We start from the raw sequence: 18,995 nt of genomic DNA, 5'->3' as shown, positions 1-18,995 counted from the left end.
AGGAATCAGTTATTACACAGGGTGAGAGTGACTGACCTATTTCTGCTGGCGGTGAACTCAGATCATAACGGACGAGAGCAGATGTTCAAATGAGTAAAACAACCATAAAGAGACACAAAATGACCAAAGAGACTGAACTTTGTCTGATAATCTGCTGCCAGTCGTTTTATGTAAGACATTTTTAACCATGTTGGATATTTGACATTAGTGACTGAAGACATTCAGATAAATAAACAGCTTTACCTGAAGTTAGCTTTGTCTTCTGTTAAAGGTCTGTGATGTCACAGTCGTAAGGTTCCTGCTGCTTCCTGTTTGGGTTGTCTCGATACTTGAATTTCAAACTCGATACGATACTCAGGAAAATACTCGATACCACAGGGAGAAAAAAATGACTCTTTTTTAAATAAATATTAAAACAACACAAATAATAACATCATTGACATCACTATTTTTAGGTTGTCTGTGGTAGTGCAAAAATATATGCAGTATATATGACACAACACTTTTCAGACACAAATAATTATGTTATCCTGTTAAATGAACACTGTCTTTTAACGTTACAGACGGGCAGGACTGATGTTTGCTGCCTAGCTCCCACATTAACATTAGTGGTTTTATTATTAGCCATAGCAGCTAGCTTAATGATAACAGACGGCTAATGTGGCTATCGGCTAAAGGTAAAATAATAATGTAAAATAATTCCAAACGGCACTTTTGCTTTTTTCATTTACAACTTAAACTTGTCGTGAAGGTTCTTCAGCAGCAGAACTCGCCATGTTAATGTAGTTTTATTCTGGAGACACCAGCTCAGTTTGTGTGAACGTCAACTAGCGTTGATGTGTTCAGCTGCTGGTGGGGGGAGGGGCTGTGTCTCTGCCTGTCTGCAGTGCTGCTGTATGAAGCTGTGTCAACTGGAGGAGGTGAAGACGGCGCTGTTCGTATCGATACTATTTCAAATCAGTATCTGATCAGATGCTAATTTTTAGTATCGATTAATATCTGAGTATCGATTTTTTTGACAACCCTACTTCCTGTGTCTGTGGGTGGAAACAGTAAATAAATGATGAGGTGTTATAAGAGAAACAGCTGCCCAGATGATATAAAGCAGTTCAAATGGTCTAGACCAGCTGTAACATTATATTGATACGTGCATCAATATTTAGAATACAGTAATATACATGAGATTTAGAAAGAGCCCATTCTGCATAATGAGAACTTTTACTTTTGTTCCATAAATATATTTTGATATAAAGCTGATGCTTCTGTACTTTTACTTGTAGTATTCTTCTGTGCTACTTTAGTAAAAATCTGAGTTTGTTTTTCAGGGTATTTTTGTTCATTCTCAGAAATAAAAACTGAAATGACGTCGTATTATTTAAGAGGCTCATGAGGAGTCAGCTGACCACTGATCACTGTTGAAGTGAAATTTCTTCAGTTGAAAATTGTGATCAATATATCAGATGCACTTATGCAGCAGCTCATCCAGCAGACGACAGTCACAGGAGCTGCTCATGGAAACTGCTGTGACCCACTTTGTGTCTTTGACCCTCCCAGTGTTCAGATAAGAGGAAACTATACGGTTGATGTTGGCAGTGAGGCGGTTACTGGTGCAGTTCCTGGTCTTTTATCTGTGTGCTGATGTCCACGCTCGTAAACCTCACGGTCCTTGGCAGGAATCAGTTATTACACAGGGTGAGAGTGACTGACCTATTTCTGCTGGCGGTGAACTCAGATCATAACGGACGAGAGCAGATGAAACAGGAGGAGAGGTTGAAACAATAAGAAGGACTTACTTCAAATGACTTGTCGCATGAGAGAATGAAATAATTCTGTCCAGGATGAAAACACGTTACACACATAGTGAGGAGGTGGAGAATGTCAACAACAGCAAACTCCAGGGAATCCACATCTCTCATGGTCCCTGAACGCCCACCTGGTGAAGAAATCTCCACACAGGAGACTCAAACAGGCCAACCCTTTTTTACTGTTTGTTTCCATATCACATCTGTATGAAAAGATGTAATATACATGTAATATATATTAATAAAGATGTAATATATATATATATATGAGGCTGTGAGACTGTGATGATAGGAGCTTTGATGTTGAGCCTTTGAGTCCCTGGTAGACCCTGTCAGTAGACCCTGTTGGAGGAGGGTTGAGGCTGAAGCTCTGAGGCTCATTCTGCAGGTGTTTAATGAAATGCTGCCCCCTGGTGGTCACAGGGGGAACTACACACTCAATGATCAGGAGAGGTGCAGTGACTGGTGTTAAACATAGTGAAACATGTTAAAGCTGAACTCCACTGATTTCCCACCTCAGCGTGTTTCCAGGTGTTGGGGTGTGAAGCCTTTAGTGTGTCTAGAGGAAAACTTTGCTCACCTGTTTGCCAACCGCCAGTCAAACCCGATAAAAACGGACTACGACGTCATCAAGAACCGACCAATCAGATGACTCGTGGCGGGAATTTGGAAACAGAAATGGCTGAAGTCCGAGCGTAAGTCTCTAAAAACTTCAACATTTAACGTTAGTCCTCTCAGTTAACGTCTGCTCTGTTCAGAGGAAGTGATTTAAATGTGTCTGGATGTTCAGGCCGAACTTTCCCGCGCCAAACGATGAACTCAAATGTGTGAAACCATGAGATTTAGCGGCAGTGATGGATGTTCGAGAGCTAGCTAGCTAGAGCTAACTGACAGAGCTAGCTAGCTAGAGCTAACTGACAGAGCTAGCACTTGTTGTTGGTCTGTTTTCAGACTCCGTGTGAAATAAACATGGCGCGCTGTTGTGTGTCGGTTGTTGTCTGTGTTTGTTGTTGTCTGCGTCTGTTGTGTGTCTGTTGTATGTGTCTGTCTGTTGTTTGTCTGTCTGTTGTGTGTCTGTTGTTTGTGTGTCTGTTGTGTGTCTGTTGTATGTGTCTGTCTGTTGTTTGTCTGTTGTGTGTCTGTGTGTGTCTGTTGTGTGCGTGTGTCTGTTGTGTGTCTGTCTTTTGTGTGTGTGTCTGTTGTGTGTCTGTCTTTTGTGTGTGTGTCTGTTGTGTTTCTGTTGCGTGTCTGTTGTGTGTCTGTTGTGTGTCTGTTGTGTTTCTGTTGCGTGTCTGTTGTGTGTCTGTTGTGTGTCTGTGTCTGTTGTGTGTCTATGTGTGTGTGTGCATCAGTGTGTTGCAGCGCTGTGATCTGGATCTGCTGGACCCCCACGGAGACTCGGAGCAGCCGGACTCTGCTGAAGCAGCCAGGATGGTCGTCTACCTCACGGTCAGGAGTGACGTCAGGCCACCGCCACCTTTACATCTGTGGAAACTTGATTTCATTTATGACACACACCATGGACCAGGTCCAGATCAACAACCACTGCACTCAGACTTATCAGCCCTGGACTAGATTATAACAGACACCATAAAGAGCTTTTAAAACACAGATTCAAATTTGTCAAACCTTTGTTCAGTTTGTGAGAAGGCAAACATAGTAATTTACAGATGTTTGTTGTCCACATCTGGACCACATCAGACAGTTTTAGGACTTGTGTGTTTATCTGTGTGACTGAGCTAAACAGGGACGCTCTCAAACCCAGCACCATGAAACTGCATCACATCCTCCTGTGGGACGGAAAACAGCTGCTTCGCTGAGCTTTCCTCAGTACTGTTGTAGTGTTGAGTCCAGGAGGAGATCAATTAATATTATTATTATGATTATTAGTAGTAGTACTCGTAGTATTGTTGTTGTTATTATCATCATGATTGTTATTATTAGTATTATTATTGTTGCTGGATGGTGAAGTGATGAACAGTGAGGTGTAGATACTAGAGGATTGAGTGACCATTGAGTGGAGTCTGCCCAGCAACTGATGACACAGCCCTGCCCCCCCCAACCTGGTACCCACAGTACACACATTACATTGAGAGTACACACAGTAAATATAGTACACAGAGTACATGCAGTACATACTCAGTGCTGTAAAAATAACCTGGGAAAGTCTGGACTTGACAGATTTTATTCTACTTTATTAAAATCTGGTGGAAAATACTGAATCCCTTTTACTTCTTTTCATTAGGATTTAATTTTGGTTGAATTAGAGTCAAATATTTAATGTAAAACATATCAGACCACCAGACCAGGTTAAAGGTCACAGGAACTATTGTGTGTGTGTGTGTGTGTGTGTGTGTGTGTGTGTGTGTTTGTTTGTCACATACATATACACGTAGACAGACTCAGGTGATTTCCTGTAAATGCAAAGGGGAGGAGCAAGTGAAAGTGAAAGTGTTCAGTGTTAGTTCAGACTCCATTTTGAGTCGACGCAGCAGAAGGAGGAAACTGGTGCCTGAGGCAGGTGAGTGTAAATACAACATTATTATTATTTTACTGTGAAAGTCTCAGAGTCAGTTTCTCCCTGTGGACTGTGGAGGGAAGAAGAGTCAGAGTGAACTTCTGTCCACACAAAGACACTGAGAGAAAAGGAGGGAACAACATGAGCTGTGGTACTTCCTGTTCTCTGCGTCACAATCAACAGTTTGACTCAACGTTGTGATGAGCTGAATAATACACATGAAGACTGAGCAGCTGGAGTTTATTATACTGTATATTCTGTTAGTGTGTGTGTTACTTCCTGTTCTCTTTATGTTGCATGTGACTCTTGAACAGATTGTCTTGACTCTTGTGTGTCTGAGCTCACAGTCAGTGTGACTGGTTTCCCTCTCAGACTGACTGAAGTCCTGAAGATGAGTGATGGTGTGGAGGAAGAGGAGGACGGAGCAAAGTCTCCAGGATCCATCTGTCTGTCTATGAAGAGTGACCGGTCCAACGAACATCCTCCAGACTTCAGTGATGAACCTGGACCCTCAGACTCACAGTAAGAGACCTGCTACAAACCTGTGAACCTCCAGACTGTGACAGTGTTTAGTGTGTTGAGGTCCTGCAGTGACGTCACAGCCTGTAACAGGAAATAAGTTCCTCCTGGTTCTTGAGGCTTATCAGTGTATTAATACTAACTGCTCAGGTCGCTTGTTTCTTGTGAAATGAATCGGATATTAAACAACATTTGAACTTTTTTCTTTTCCACATTCTTCCTGCGGCTGATGAACATGACAGAGATTTAAAGACATCAGTAATTAAAGGGTGGTGTGGTGAACCTTGATGAGCTGGGATCTAACAGAGTTTACAGCAGTTTGCAGGATCATTTTACAGCCTGAATGATGAAGAGTTTCACATGTCAGAGCTTCACTGTAGACACTGTTTGACCAACAGCATTTGGATTTGTTAACAAAGGTGATGAATAATTAATGAGGAAACCAGATTCACGAGTAAAGTTACTAAATGCAGTAAATAGAATCAGTTCAGGTTGAGCGCTGAGTCTGTTGATTGTCCATATTTTTCTTATCAGCAATAAATCCCATGTGCAGAGCCAAACCTATCACAGCCTGATATAAGTTATTCCTCTGAGCCATAGAGCTCCATGTTAAAAGACATCAGTGAACCACACTGTGTCACTGGGTGACATGTTCCTTCATTATCATGAACACACACTGTCGTTTATTCAGACTCAGTCCCACACACTCCGTCCTGCTGCCCCGAATACTCACTACAGCACCAAATGTGGATTCATCCGCCGCTGAAAATAGTCCCAACAAATGTTTTATATGTTTCCTCCTGTTTGTTTGATAGAAACGACAGTGAGCAGCTGTGTTGCTTCCATCCTTCAGTACAGTGTGTGGTGCTAGATGGTGACGTCAGCTGAGAGTTCCCACATCGACTCTGTCATCAGAGAATTGATCAGTGATCGATGTGATATGAATAAAAACATGTTTGTGTTTGCAGAGGTCAGAACCAGAGACTGAGAGCAGAGTCTCCAGGATCCATCTGTCTGTCTATGAAGAGTGACCGGTCCAAAGGAGATCCTATAAACTTCAGTGATGAACCTGGACCCTCAGACTCACAGTAAGAGACTGTTTCTACTGTAAACTGAGCTGAAGATGATTCAGTTATTAGACACATGTGAAGGAAACAGGGAGAAACCAGGAGCTAGATTCATAAACTCTGTGTTGGTCACAACAAAAACTCCGAGACAGAAACATGCACACACAGTCTTTGCATCAGATTTATAAAGCAGAGCGTTCTCATGTTACTGTTTCATGAACCTCAGTCAGTGTGAAAGTGGCTGCATGAACACGAGCCTGATTTCACGTCAACAGCTCTGTGCTCCACCAGTCTGTAGACCTGTCAATCAACAGAAGGACAGAGAGGAAACACAGTGTCTCCATGTTGGAGGTGACACTTTATCATTTAGTGTCTCCCCCCTCTGGCAGTGAGAGTAATCACAGCAACACCATCAATCAGCTCCAAGACGATGAGTCATTATTCAGGTGAAGTTAATGTCATAGTTAAATAGCCGACTCCAAGTATTTTACAAACACCATCAGTCCCCTCTCTTCTGTCAGCGCTCTCCAACCAGGAAAAGCCTCACCAGTTTCCTCTGTTTCCTCTGAGAGTTTCTTTTTATCTGGAGAATCAGGAACTTTTCTTGGACGCTTGGTAAATGATGGTTACTCTCTGTTGTTACTGGCCTCTCCAGCTCTCCAAAATCAGTCTTTCCTTATTGACCTCAAATGCATCAGTACCGGTGCGCAGTAAGGGAAAGTCACCACAGACAGCAGATTTAAAAGGCAGCTATACTGCAGAATACAGAGATTTACCTGGAGCTGAGAGGGTTAATCAGCTCTGTGAGAACTCATTTAACAAAGGTTTGGATTTCACACACGTTCCTTTATATGTAAAAGTCCTGCACTCCAGCTTTAAGTGGCCAGATACCAAAGAGCTGATAGGATCAATACAGAATCAAGATTCAATACATTATCAGCTCCTGAAAGATTCACAAAAACGTCACATTCATCACGCAGAAATATCTAAAAGGGTTTTAATGATTTAAGATATTTGTTAGAAAATATATTTCATAACAGCTTAACAAGATATGAATACACATAATGTAATAGACTAAAATCAAGAGGCAGTTTTTATATTCAGAATTTAATTTGACTTGATGAATGAAACTTTACGACTAGACAGACCGGCTGATGTTAGTGAAGCCCCGCCCTCTTGAGGTTGGCGACCAATCAGAACAGAGATGTTGACCTGTGACTGTGACATGTTAGTGATAAAGAAATGTCTTCACAGAGAGAAGAGGAGTGGAGTCTCTGTGGAGGAGCAGCAGGTTTTAGATCAACATAAGATCAGTCTGAGGAGCAGATGTGAACATGTGACTGAAGGAACTGATGGAACAGGAAGTGGAACCCTCCTCAACAGGATCTACACTGAGCTCTACATCACAGAGGGACAGAGTGAAGAGGTTAATACCCAACATGAGGTGAGGCAGCTGGAGACAACTTCCAAGATGGAGACCCTCCATGACGCTCCAATCAGGTGCCACGACATCTTTAAAGCCTCAGCTGACCAGCAGAGACCCATCAGAGTGGTTCTGACCAACGGCGTCGCTGGCGTTGGAAAAACCTTCTCGGTGCAGAAGTTCTCTCTGGACTGGGCAGAGGGTTTGGAGAACCAAGATGTCAGTCTGCTGGTTCTGCTTTCGTTCAGGGAGCTGAACCTGATCAGAGATCAGCAGTACAGTCTTCTCAGGCTGCTCCATGTTTTCCATCCAACATTACAGAAGGTCACAGCAGAGCAGCTCGCTGTCTGTAAAGTTCTGTTCATCTTTGACGGCCTGGATGAAAGCAGACTGTCACTGGATTTCAACAACAGGAAGTCTGTGTGTGATGTCACACAGGAGTCATCAGTCAACGTGCTGCTGACAAACCTCATCAGGGGGAATCTGCTTCCCTCGGCTCTCGTCTGGATAACTTCCAGACCTGCGGCGGCCAATCAGATCCCTCCTACATGTGTGGACAGGGTAACAGAAGTACGAGGCTTCACTGACGCCCAGAAGGAGGAGTACTTCAGGAGGAGATCCAGTGATGAAGAGCTGTCCAGCAGAATCATCTCACACATCAAGACGTCCAGGAGCCTCCACATCATGTGTCAAGTCCCAGTCTTCTGCTGGATCACTGCTACAGTTCTGGAGCACATGTTGACCACAGACCAGAGAGGAGAGCTGCCCCAGACCCTGACTGACCTGTTCTCACACTTCCTGCTGGTTCAGACACAGAGGAAGAAGAACAAGTACCATGAGGGACGTGAGACGAGTCCACAGGAGCTGACGGAGGCTGACGGGGAAGTTCTTCTGAAGCTGGGGAGGCTGGCGTTTGAACATCTGGAGAAAGGAAACATCATGTTCTACCAAGAAGACCTGGAGCAGTGTGGTCTTGATGTCACAGAGGCCTCGGTGTACTCAGGACTTTGTACTGAGATCTTCAGAAGAGAGAGTGTGATCTTCCAGAAAACAGTCTACTGCTTTGTTCATCTGAGCGTTCAGGAGTTTCTGGCTGCAGTCTACATGTTCCACTGTTGCACCAACAGGAAGAGAAAGGTCCTGAAGAACTTCCTGGGAGAAGACTTCAAACAGAGAGACTCAAACCCAACGACTTTCCTTAAGAAGATTTCTAGGTTTTTTGGGATCAACAAGCTCGACAGCAGTGATCCACCGCTCGACAGCAGTGGTCCACCACTCGATGACTTCCTGAGGAGAGCCATGGAGAAATCCCTCCAAAGTAGAAACGGTCACCTGGACCTGTTTGTTCGCTTCCTTCATGGCCTCTCTCTGGAGTCCAACCAGAGGCTCTTAGGAGGTCTGCTGGGTCAGACAGAGAACAGTCCAGGAACCATCCAGAGAGCCATCAACAACCTGAAGGAGATGATCAGAGATGATATCTCTCCTGACAGAAGCATCAACATCTTCCACTGTCTGACGGAGATGAAGGATCACTCAGTTCATCAGGAGATCCAAGAGTTCCTGAAGTCAGAGAACAGATCAAGGAAGAAACTCTCTGTGATCCAGTGCTCAGCTCTGGCCTACATGCTGCAGATGTCAGAGGAGGTTCTGGATGAGTTGGACCTGAAGAAGTACAACACATCAGAGGAGGGACGATGGAGACTGATCCCAGCTGTGAGGAACTGCAGGAAGGCTGAGTGAGTCCAGACATGATCATTAACATTATCAATTAGTTCTTCAAACTTCCTCAGTATTAAATTATTGTCTTTATTCTTTGTTTCACATTTCACAAGTTTGAGGTCAGTTGTGCTTTTCTTCTTCTGGAGATGTTTTAAATGTTGTGAGCACTAAAATGTAAATATTTCAGTTGGTTGTAATTAATAGTAAAAACTAATTAAAGCAGGAGTCACTGATCTCACACCTCAGTGTGTCTCCAGGTGTTTCCAGGTGTTGAGGAGTACGACTGCATATAGAAAACAGTGTAAAGCCTTTAGTGTCTCCAGAGGGAGCTGTGTGAAGTCTGATAAATGTCCTCCAGTGATGTCACTTGAGTCAGCGTGGGTTGGGTCTGAAAACTACAAGTTTGAAAAGTAAAAGAATGTGAATGTGTGGAGTCAGAAAGACGTGAACTCACCAGACCTCCGCTCAGATTAAAGGTGCTACTTTACATTTTGAATTCTCTACATTGAAGTGAGTTGGTGAGTTTTTGTGAACAGCAGCCACTGTGGTGACAACAAACACTAATGTGATAATGGTTCATGCTAAAACATGATGTCACAGCTTCACAAACAGAGAAAAGGCATCAAACTAGTGAAGTGACTCAGTAACGACAACATTAGCTTTTAAAGGTTGCTAACATTAGCATGAGCTACAAGAAGCTACTGGTCACATCAGAGCAGGAGTTGGTGCTTATGAAGTCAACTTTTCATTTGAAGAGGGAAGTTGTTTTATTTCCTTCCTTAAGTTTTTCATGGTCTTTCTTTAAAGGACCAGTGTGTAGGATTTAGTGCCATCTAGTGGTGACGTTGCAGACTGCAACCACCTGAATACCCCCCCACCCCCACCCCTCCCGTTCCGAGCGTGTAGGAGAAGCTATGGTGGCCTTCAGGGAACATAAACACACTAAAGGCCCTCTCTACAGCCAGTGTTTAGTTTGTCCGCTCTGGGCTACTGTAGAAACATGGCGCTGCAACATGGCAGGCTCTGTGAAAGGAGACGTGTCAGGTGATTATATACTAATGAAAAGGTGCTTATGAAAATTTATCTTCCATCTGTGTGAACAGGTCCTCCTAAATCCTCCACTCTGGTCCTTTAAAGTGTTTCCATATATTGTGTTAAATGAGACAGAAACTCTCAGGTGTTTCTCTCTTGTTGCTGTAGAGGAGAGTAGTCTTCTTCTACACACCAAAGGTCAATGATGACATCATGTGACAACAGCAGCTCTGTGGTCGTCTGTCATGCACGTCTGAAAGTGTAATTATATCCAGGTGTGTGAACAGTTGTACAGTGTATTGGAAGGCTTCATTATCAGTGTCCTGCTGTTTGTTTTGTCCTTTTCTGTTTGTTGTCCTGAAATCAGAGATTATTGACTTCATTCATCATTATTGTGAAGCTGTTTGTTTCATTTCTGCAGCGTTTGGCAACAGTCACCAAAGTTTTCCTGCGTATGGACGTGAACAGCATCACCTGACAGAAGCAGGAAGCAAAGAGAGATCATCTTTAATTGTTCACTGAGTTCAACTCATTAGAAAAATGTTCTGGAGTCAAATTAATAACAGAAAACAGTAAAAATGTTTTTCTAAACACGATGGCTTCACTCTGACTCTGTGGATCAATCACACTCACACTGTGGACATTATGGAACCTAAATGTAAAACCATTTTCCCGCCTTTCATCTGTGAGATTAAAGTAAAACAAAGACTCACGTTAAACATCTGCAGGTCTGAGAGAGAGAGAGAATTATTGTTTCATGTCAAACACAATAAGATGAAATGAACCACGAATGTGAAGAGCAGATGTTGATCACATGACGACATGTTTTGTATGTTGTGAATTTTTATTCTAACACATTTTATATTTTCTCTAATCACAGACTTGGTGGTTGTCGACTGACAGAGACTCACTGTGAAGTCGTTGCCTCAGCTCTGAAGTCCAACCCCTCCCACCTGAAACACCTGGACCTGAGTGGAAACGAGCTGCAGGATTCAGGAGTGAAGCTTCTGTCTGCTGGACTGGAGAGTCCAAACTGTAGACTGGAGACTCTGAGGTGAGTTCACTGACTGTTGTAGTTTTGTGAACTCAGTTTTTCATTGGTTCATATATTTTCAGGATTTCTCTGTGAGGATTTTGAAGCAACAAGCTGGTGAAGAGAAAAAACTGTGTGTTGTAATGACTCCAAACAGAAGAATGTGAGAGCAGTCATAGTGTTAGTGATTCAGAGCAGTAGAGGACGTGAACAGTTTTTAAAATGAAGTCAGAACCTTGTTAAATGAAAGTGCAGCACTGACCTGAGAGCAGATGTTGTTGTGGTCAGAAACACAGCAGCTTGTGTATGTTGTGGAGCTGACAGAACCATGAGAGGAAACAGCTCAGATACACAGAGCTGGCAGCAGAGGCAGAGGAGTCTGGTTGGAAACCTGCGGTCCAGTGGAGGTTGGCTGGAGGGGTTTTGTTGGCAGATAAAGTCTGGTCCCTGTTCCCTGAACTGGGTCTAAGAGGGTTGAGTCTAAAGCAGGCAGTGAAGAACACGGCAGACGCTGCAGCCACTTCCTGTCAATGACTGTGGCTTAGAAGAAAGGTGAGACAGGCAGAGACAGGTAAGAGCAGAGCTTGTAGTGTGAACTCATGATGCTTTAAACACAAGTGTTTGGCTTGTTGCTGCTAAAATGAAGAAGCTGAAGAGGCTCAGCTGGTTTGTTTGGAGGATTACCAAGAAGGGCTGGATGTTGTTTGGTTTATATGGCGGCTCAGGCAGAGAGTGTTTCCTCTGTGGTTGGGTGAGGGGAGGAGTTACAGCAGCTGAAAGTGACAGCTGAGGTTATTTAACGTGGGGCTGTGTGAGGTGTTTACACAGAGTCAGTGTATCAGCTGTAGTAGATTCAGATGGGCCCCTCCCAGTTTGGAGAAACAGACGAGAGCACGGCCACAGAAGCTGAGTGATGAGCTGCTGTGGGCGGGGTCAGCAGAAAAACACTGTCTGAGACACTTTCAAAATGCCCAAGGAAAAAAGCTCAAATCATTTAGAATATTTTCCCCATTTGATGTTGCTGTCAAACAGCCCTTAACTTTGGAACTAGCTTTTCTCAAGCATTGAACTGCCATATTACTACGCACAAGCTGACCTATGACCCTCAGTGTGTCACGCTGCAGATCAGCTGTTTGAGTCAGAAAGAGCTCAGTGAAAGTAGAAGCTCTAATAAATGTGGCTGCTCAACATGAGTTTGTACAGATGGAGCCACAGGTGGAGCTGGTAGAGTTTAAGAGGTGGAGTCACTACGTCTGTATTGAAGCAGCAGCATGTTGTCATTGATATTAATGAAGCTGTTTTCACTCTTTGTATGTGACTGTTTTTAACCTGCTTCCTGTTGGTTCAGGTGTTTGACTTTCATTTTCTAAACTTCTACTTTCTAAAGCTTCTTCAGCTCTGAACAGATGATGAAACACTGAAGCTTCCAAGAAGGAACTTTGTCTCTGAACTCACGTCTTTATTCTTTATTCAGATTGAGGAGCTGCAGTTTGTCAGAGATCAGCTGTTCTTCTCTGGCCTCAGCTCTGAAGTCCAACCCCTCCCACCTGAAACACCTGGACCTGAACTACAACAAGCTGCAGGATCCAGGAGTGAAGGGTCTGTGTGGTTTTCTGGAGAGTCCAGACTGTCGACTGGAGACTCTGAGGTCAGTTCACTGACTGTTACTGTTGTAGATCTTATATCTTTAATCCACAACTGAAGCTGATTTATCTTCACACAGAACTTTTTTCATTTTGAATGAAGTCATTACTGAGATTTTAAATAGTGGTTGTCTCATGTTTCCAGTTGTTCTTCTCTCACAATGATTCTTCAGTTTCAGCTCATTTCACTCAGTTGTCATGAATAATGTCTGTTCACTTCAGTTCAACCTTCAGAACTCACACACTGGTATTTCTCTCAGTCAGAGGACTCATGTTTTCTAAATACACTGTAGAAAATGTCCAGTGTGAGTCCTTAAAGTCAATTCATTTTTATCACAACAACATACAGAAGATCCTCAGAACTAATATTTGTACAAAAACACTGAGATTCAACTGATGAAGAAAAAACTCTTCTTTTCTTTGAAGTGAATTTAAATGAACTTTAACACAAGTGTGAACATTGTTGTATTTTTCTAACAGTTGAATTGACGTGTTGAATGTGTTGAAGAGAAAAGCACCACACTGTTGGTTTCACATGTTTCACTCCATTAACTGCAAATCTTGTTGTTTAGTAAAGTGTCTGTGAATGTTTGGAAAGAAGCCGACAAATAAAATGTGTCATGATTATTATTGTTAGGAGCAGTAGAAGTTTCTGCTGAACATTTCCAAAGTCTTTTATTAAATCATCTGTTTTATTCACTTCTTTTATTCTTTATTCAGATTGATCAACTGCAGTTTGTCAGAGATCAGCTGTTCTTCTCTGGCCTCAGCTCTGAAGTCCAACCCCTCCCACCTGAAACACCTGGACCTGAGCTTCAACGAGCTGCAGGATTCAGGAGTGAAGCTTCTGTCTGCTGGACTGGAGAGTCCAAACTGTAGACTGGAGACTCTGAGGTGAGTTCACTGACTGTTGTAGTTTTGTGAACTCTCAGTTTTTCATTGGTTCATATATTTTCAGGATTTCTCTGTGAGGATTTTGAAGCAACAAGCTGGTGAAGAGAAAAAACTGTGTGTTGTAATGACTCCAAACAGAAGAATGTGAGAGCAGTCATAGTGTTAGTGATTCAGAGCAGTAGAGGACGTGCACAGTTTTTAAAATGAAGTCAGAACCTTGTTAAATGAAAGTGCAGCACTGACCTGAGAGCAGATGTTGTTGTGGTCAGAAACACAGCAGCTTGTGTATGTTGTGGAGCTGACAGAACCATGAGAGGAAACAGCTCAGATACACAGAGCTGGCAGCAGAGGCAGAGGAGTCTGGTTGGAAACCTGCGGTCCAGTGGAGGTTGGCTGGAGGGGTTTTGTTGGCAGATAAAGTCTGGTCCCTGTTCCCTGAACTGGGTCTAAGAGGGTTGAGTCTAAAGCAGGCAGTGAAGAACACGGCAGACGCTGCAGCCACTTCCTGTCAATGACTGTGGCTTAGAAGAAAGGTGAGACAGGCAGAGACAGGTAAGAGCAGAGCTTGTAGTGTGAACTCATGATGCTTTAAACACAAGTGTTTGGCTTGTTGCTGCTAAAATGAAGAAGCTGAAGAGGCTCAGCTGGTTTGTTTGGAGGATTACCAAGAAGGGCTGGATGTTGTTTGGTTTATATGGCGGCTCAGGCAGAGAGTGTTTCCTCTGTGGTTGGGTGAGGGGAGGAGTTACAGCAGCTGGAAGTGACAGCTGAGGTTATTTAACGTGGGGCTGTGTGAGGTGTTTACACAGAGTCAGTGTATCAGCTGTAGTAGATTCAGATGGGCCCCTCCCAGTTTGGAGAAACAGACGAGAGCACGGCCACAGAAGCTGAGTGATGAGCTGCTGTGGGCGGGGTCAGCAGAAAAACACTGTCTGAGACACTTTCAAAATGCCCAAGGAAAAAAGCTCAAATCATTTAGAATATTTTCCACATTTGATGTTGCTGTCAAACAGCCCTTAACTTTGGAACCAGCTTTTCTCAAGCATTGAACTGCCATATTACTACGCACAAGCTGACCTATGACCCTCAGTGTGTCACGCTGCAGATCAGCTGTTTGAGTCAGAAAGAGCTCAGTGAAAGTAGAAGCTCTAATAAATGTGGCTGCTCAACATGAGTTTGTACAGATGGAGCCACAGGTGGAGCTGGTAGAGTTTAAGAGGTGGAGTCACTACGTCTGTATTGAAGCAGCAGCATGTTGTCATTGATATTAATGAAGCTGTTTTCACTCTTTGTATGTGACTGTTTTTAACCTGCTTCCTGTTGGTTCAGGTGTTTGACTTTCATTTTCTAAACTTCTACTTTCTAAAGCTTCTTCAGCTCTGAACAGATGATGAAACACTGAAGCTTCCAAGAAGGAACTTTGTGTCTGAACTCACATCTTTATTCTTTATTCAGATTGGAGCGCTGCAGTTTGTCAGAGATCAGCTGTTCTTCTCTGGCCTCAGCTCTGAAGTCCAACCCCTCCCACCTGAAACACCTGAACCTGAACTACAACAACCTGCAGGATCCAGATGTGAAGCGTCTGTGTGGTTTTCTGGAGAGTCCAGACTGTCGACTGGAGACTCTGGAGTAAGTTCACTGACTGTTACTGTTGTAGATCTTATATCTTTAATCCACAACTGAAGCTGATTTATCTTCACACAGAACTTTTTTCATTTTGAATGAAGTCATTACTGACATTTTAAATAGTGGTTGTCTCATGTTTCCAGTTGTTCTTCTCTCACAATGATTCTTCAGTTTCAGCTCATTTCACTCAGTTGTCATGAATAATGTCTGTTCACTTCAGTTCAACCTTCAGAACTCACACACTGGTATTTCTCTCAGTCAGAGGACTCATGTTTTCTAAATACACTGTAGAAAATGTCCAGTGTGAGTCCTTAAAGTCAATTCATTTTTATCACAACAACATACAGAAGATCCTCAGAACTAATATTTGTACAAAAACACTGAGATTCAACTGATGAAGAAAAATCTCTTCTTTTCTTTGAAGTGAATTTAAATGAACTTTAACACAAGTGTGAACATTGTTGTATTTTTCTAACAGTTGAATTGACGTGTTGAATGTGTTGAAGAGAAAAGCACCACACTGTTGGTTTCACATGTTTCACTCCATTAACTGCAAATCTTGTTGTTTAGTAAAGTGTCTGTGAATGTTTGGAAAGAAGCCGACAAATAAAATGTGTCATGATTATTATTGTTAGGAGCAGTAGAAGTTTCTGCTGAACATTTCCAAAGTCTTTTATTAAATCATCTGTTTTATTCACTTCTTTTATTCTTTATTCAGATTGTGGCGCTGCAGTTTGTCAGAGATCAGCTGTTCTTCTCTGGCCTCAGCTCTGAAGTCCAACCCCTCCCACCTGAAACACCTGGACCTGAGAGACAACAAGCTGCAGGATCCAGGAGTGAAGCGTCTGTGTGGTTTTCTGGAGAGTCCAGACTGTCGACTGGAGACTCTGGGGTCAGTTCACTGACTGTTACTGTTGTAGATCTTATATCTTTAATCCACAACTGAAGCTGATTTATCTTCACACAGAACTTTTTTCATTTTGAATGAAGTCATTACTGAGATTTTAAATAGTGGTTGTCTCATGTTTCCAGTTGTTCTTCTCTCACAATGATTCTTCAGTTTCAGCTCATTTCACTCAGTTGTCATGAATAATGTCTGTTCACTTCAGTTCAACCTTCAGAACTCACACACTGGTATTTCTCTCAGTCAGAGGACTCATGTTTTCTAAATACACTGTAGAAAATGTCCAGTGTGAGTCCTTAAAGTCAATTCATTCATTCATTTATCATCTTTTCTGTGTTTGAAGTTCCTGATGAGCATCTTCCAAAGTTTTCCATTAAATCTTCTGTAATTTGTGATGAAAACAGTTTGTGTTCAGTTTAATTTGTGTTTAGTTTTGTTTCCTGAGCTGATCTGCAGGACAGAGACCAGGACCAAGAAAGACCTTTATCCTGGATCAGGACTGGATCTTTAAAGTCTGATCCAGTTCAGTCATCAATCAAAGTGTTGTGGTCAGTTTTAGTCCAACAGGTCTGATCAGATATTGATTGTGTATTGACAGACTGTTCTGAGGTCAGCAGCAGCTGATGAATCAGTGTTGACATGAAGAGGTGTATGAATGTTGTGCTGACATGTGGATGATGTGTGTAGAAGGCTGACATTATGATGATCCACAACAACAGAAGGACAAAGTCCCTCTGCTCATTTTAGACAGAGATCATTGATTAGGACAAAACTGATCGATTATCAATGATTTTATCTACATCTTTATTCTTTATTCAGATTGGAGCGCTGCAGTTTGTCAGAGATCAGCTGTTCTTCTCTGGCCTCAGCTCTGAAGTCCAACCCCTCCCACCTGAAACACCTGGACCTGAGTGACAACAAGCTGCAGGATCCAGGAGTGAAGCGTCTGTGTGGTTTTCTGGAGAGTCCAGACTGTCGACTGGAGACTCTGAGGTCAGTTCACTGACTGTTACTGTTGTAGATCTTATATCTTTAATCCACAACTGAAGCTGATTTATCTTCACACAGAACTTTTTTCATTTTGAATGAAGTCATTACTGACATTTTAAATAGTGGTTGTCTCATGTTTCCAGTTGTTCTTCTCTCACAATGATTCTTCAGTTTCAGCTCATTTCACTCAGTTGTCATGAATAATGTCTGTTCACTTCAGTTCAACCTTCAGAACTCACACACTGGTATTTCTCTCAGTCAGAGGACTCATGTTTTCTAAATACACTGTAGAAAATGTCCAGTGTGAGTCCTTAAAGTCAATTCATTTTTATCACAACAACATACAGAAGATCCTCAGAACTAATATTTGTACAAAAACACTGAGATTCAACTGATGAAGAAAAATCTCTTCTTTTCTTTGAAGTGAATTTAAATGAACTTTAACACAAGTGTGAACATTGTTGTATTTTTCTAACAGTTGAATTGACGTGTTGAATGTGTTGAAGAGAAAAGCACCACACTGTTGGTTTCACATGTTTCACTCCATTAACTGCAAATCTTGTTGTTTAGTAAAGTGTCTGTGAATGTTTGGAAAGAAGCCGACAAATAAAATGTGTCATGATTATTATTGTTAGGAGCAGTAGAAGTTTCTGCTGAACATTTCCAAAGTCTTTTATTAAATCATCTGTTTTATTCACTTCTTTTATTCTTTATTCAGATTGAGGAGCTGCAGTTTGTCAGAGATCAGCTGTTCTTCTCTGGCCTCAGTTCTGAAGTCCAACCCCTCCCACCTGAAACACCTGAACCTGAGTCACAACAAGCTGCAGGATCCAGATGTGAAACAGCTGTGTGATCTTAAGAAGAGTCCAGACTGTCGACTGGAGACTCTGAGGTCAGTAAAAGGGGCGGAGTCAGTCCTTGCTGCTTCCATCATATTGTACTAAACACAGTATCAGAGCAAAGAGCCAGTGTTTCCTGGAAACCTCCGACCTTCTCAGCAGCTGCTTCCCTCAGTGAAGCTGTGAGAGGAGAACGGTGACAGGCGTCAGGATTGGACAGAAAGACAGAGAGAGAGAACAGTCGGCCAATCAGAGCGGCCAGAAGCTCGTCGTGATCATGTGTCTGAGTGGATGTGAAGACGACTGTTGTTGTTGAGTTGATGTCTACAGGAAGTGAAGCTGATTACAGCTGACAGCCTCACAGAGGAACAGAGACAGTGTCCTCATTCATCAAACTGTCACATCTGATCTGAGACAGTTTGTTCTCTCATTTCACAACTCAAGACCTGATCAGTTTGATCTCTGTCACAGCTCTGAGATCAGTCTGATGTCTGACAGTCACTGGCTCTTATTCCACAGAAGAATCATTACACTCTGTAACCATGTGATCTTTATACAGACCAGAAGCTCTGCTGAAGTCCAGTGAGCACATCTGTATATCTGTCCCTCTGCCAGATGTTTTCAGTGACAGCCTCCATGTTTATCTGTCAGGTGATGTGTGAGGAACAGACCAGATGTTCATCAACACACAGAGACTCTGTGTTTAAATGTCAGGACAGTGAATCCATCACTGAGCTGTTGGAGCAGTGATGAACCTTCATGACTCAGCAGTTTGTTTCCACTGTGGACTGAGGGAAATGTGCAGAGTCAACAGACTTGATGCTAAAAGTCTCTGCAGGTGTGTGAGCCTCCAGCTCAGTGTTCACTCCAACACGTTAACATGAGAGCTGAGAGGAAGCAGGCTACGCTACACAGCTGCTGCACATCTGGACTGAACAGGACTGAAGTCCAGCTGATGACGTCTCTGTAAACACTGATTCATCTCC

At 42.7% G+C, this 18,995-nt stretch overlaps 1 protein-coding gene across 29 annotated transcripts in view; it reads left to right on the top strand.

Annotated features, from left to right (window-relative positions):
* The window catches only part of LOC130185241 (NLR family CARD domain-containing protein 3-like), a 100,150-nt gene that overhangs the window by 81,092 nt on the left and 63 nt on the right, over nucleotides 1-18,995 (top strand). For 3 of the 29 annotated variants that reach the window (XM_056401567.1, XM_056401568.1, XM_056401569.1), the window contains exons 10-15: nucleotides 12,588-12,761; nucleotides 13,477-13,650; nucleotides 15,106-15,279; nucleotides 15,995-16,168; nucleotides 17,000-17,173; nucleotides 17,889-18,989. In XM_056401567.1, the coding sequence (XP_056257542.1) occupies nucleotides 12,588-12,761; nucleotides 13,477-13,650; nucleotides 15,106-15,279; nucleotides 15,995-16,168; nucleotides 17,000-17,173; nucleotides 17,889-18,114 (1,096 nt within the window). In that variant the 3' untranslated portion in view covers nucleotides 18,115-18,989. Of the gene's footprint in view, nucleotides 1-2,087; nucleotides 2,498-3,154; nucleotides 3,252-4,217; nucleotides 4,324-4,447; nucleotides 4,472-4,563; nucleotides 4,584-4,692; nucleotides 4,843-5,807; nucleotides 5,928-7,160; nucleotides 9,066-10,501; nucleotides 10,769-10,960; nucleotides 11,135-12,587; nucleotides 12,762-13,476; nucleotides 13,651-15,105; nucleotides 15,280-15,994; nucleotides 16,169-16,999; nucleotides 17,174-17,888; nucleotides 18,990-18,995 lie in introns of those variants that run through there. The other 26 variants (XM_056401572.1, XM_056401578.1, XM_056401579.1 and 23 more) reach the window with 24 other exon arrangements.

Source organism: Seriola aureovittata, chromosome 17 (assembly GCF_021018895.1).
Source record: "Seriola aureovittata isolate HTS-2021-v1 ecotype China chromosome 17, ASM2101889v1, whole genome shotgun sequence".
NCBI classification, from domain to species: domain Eukaryota; kingdom Metazoa; phylum Chordata; class Actinopteri; order Carangiformes; family Carangidae; genus Seriola; species Seriola aureovittata.
The sequence above is the reverse complement of the archived record's forward strand: the minus strand, read 5'-3'. Positions and strand labels throughout refer to the sequence as shown.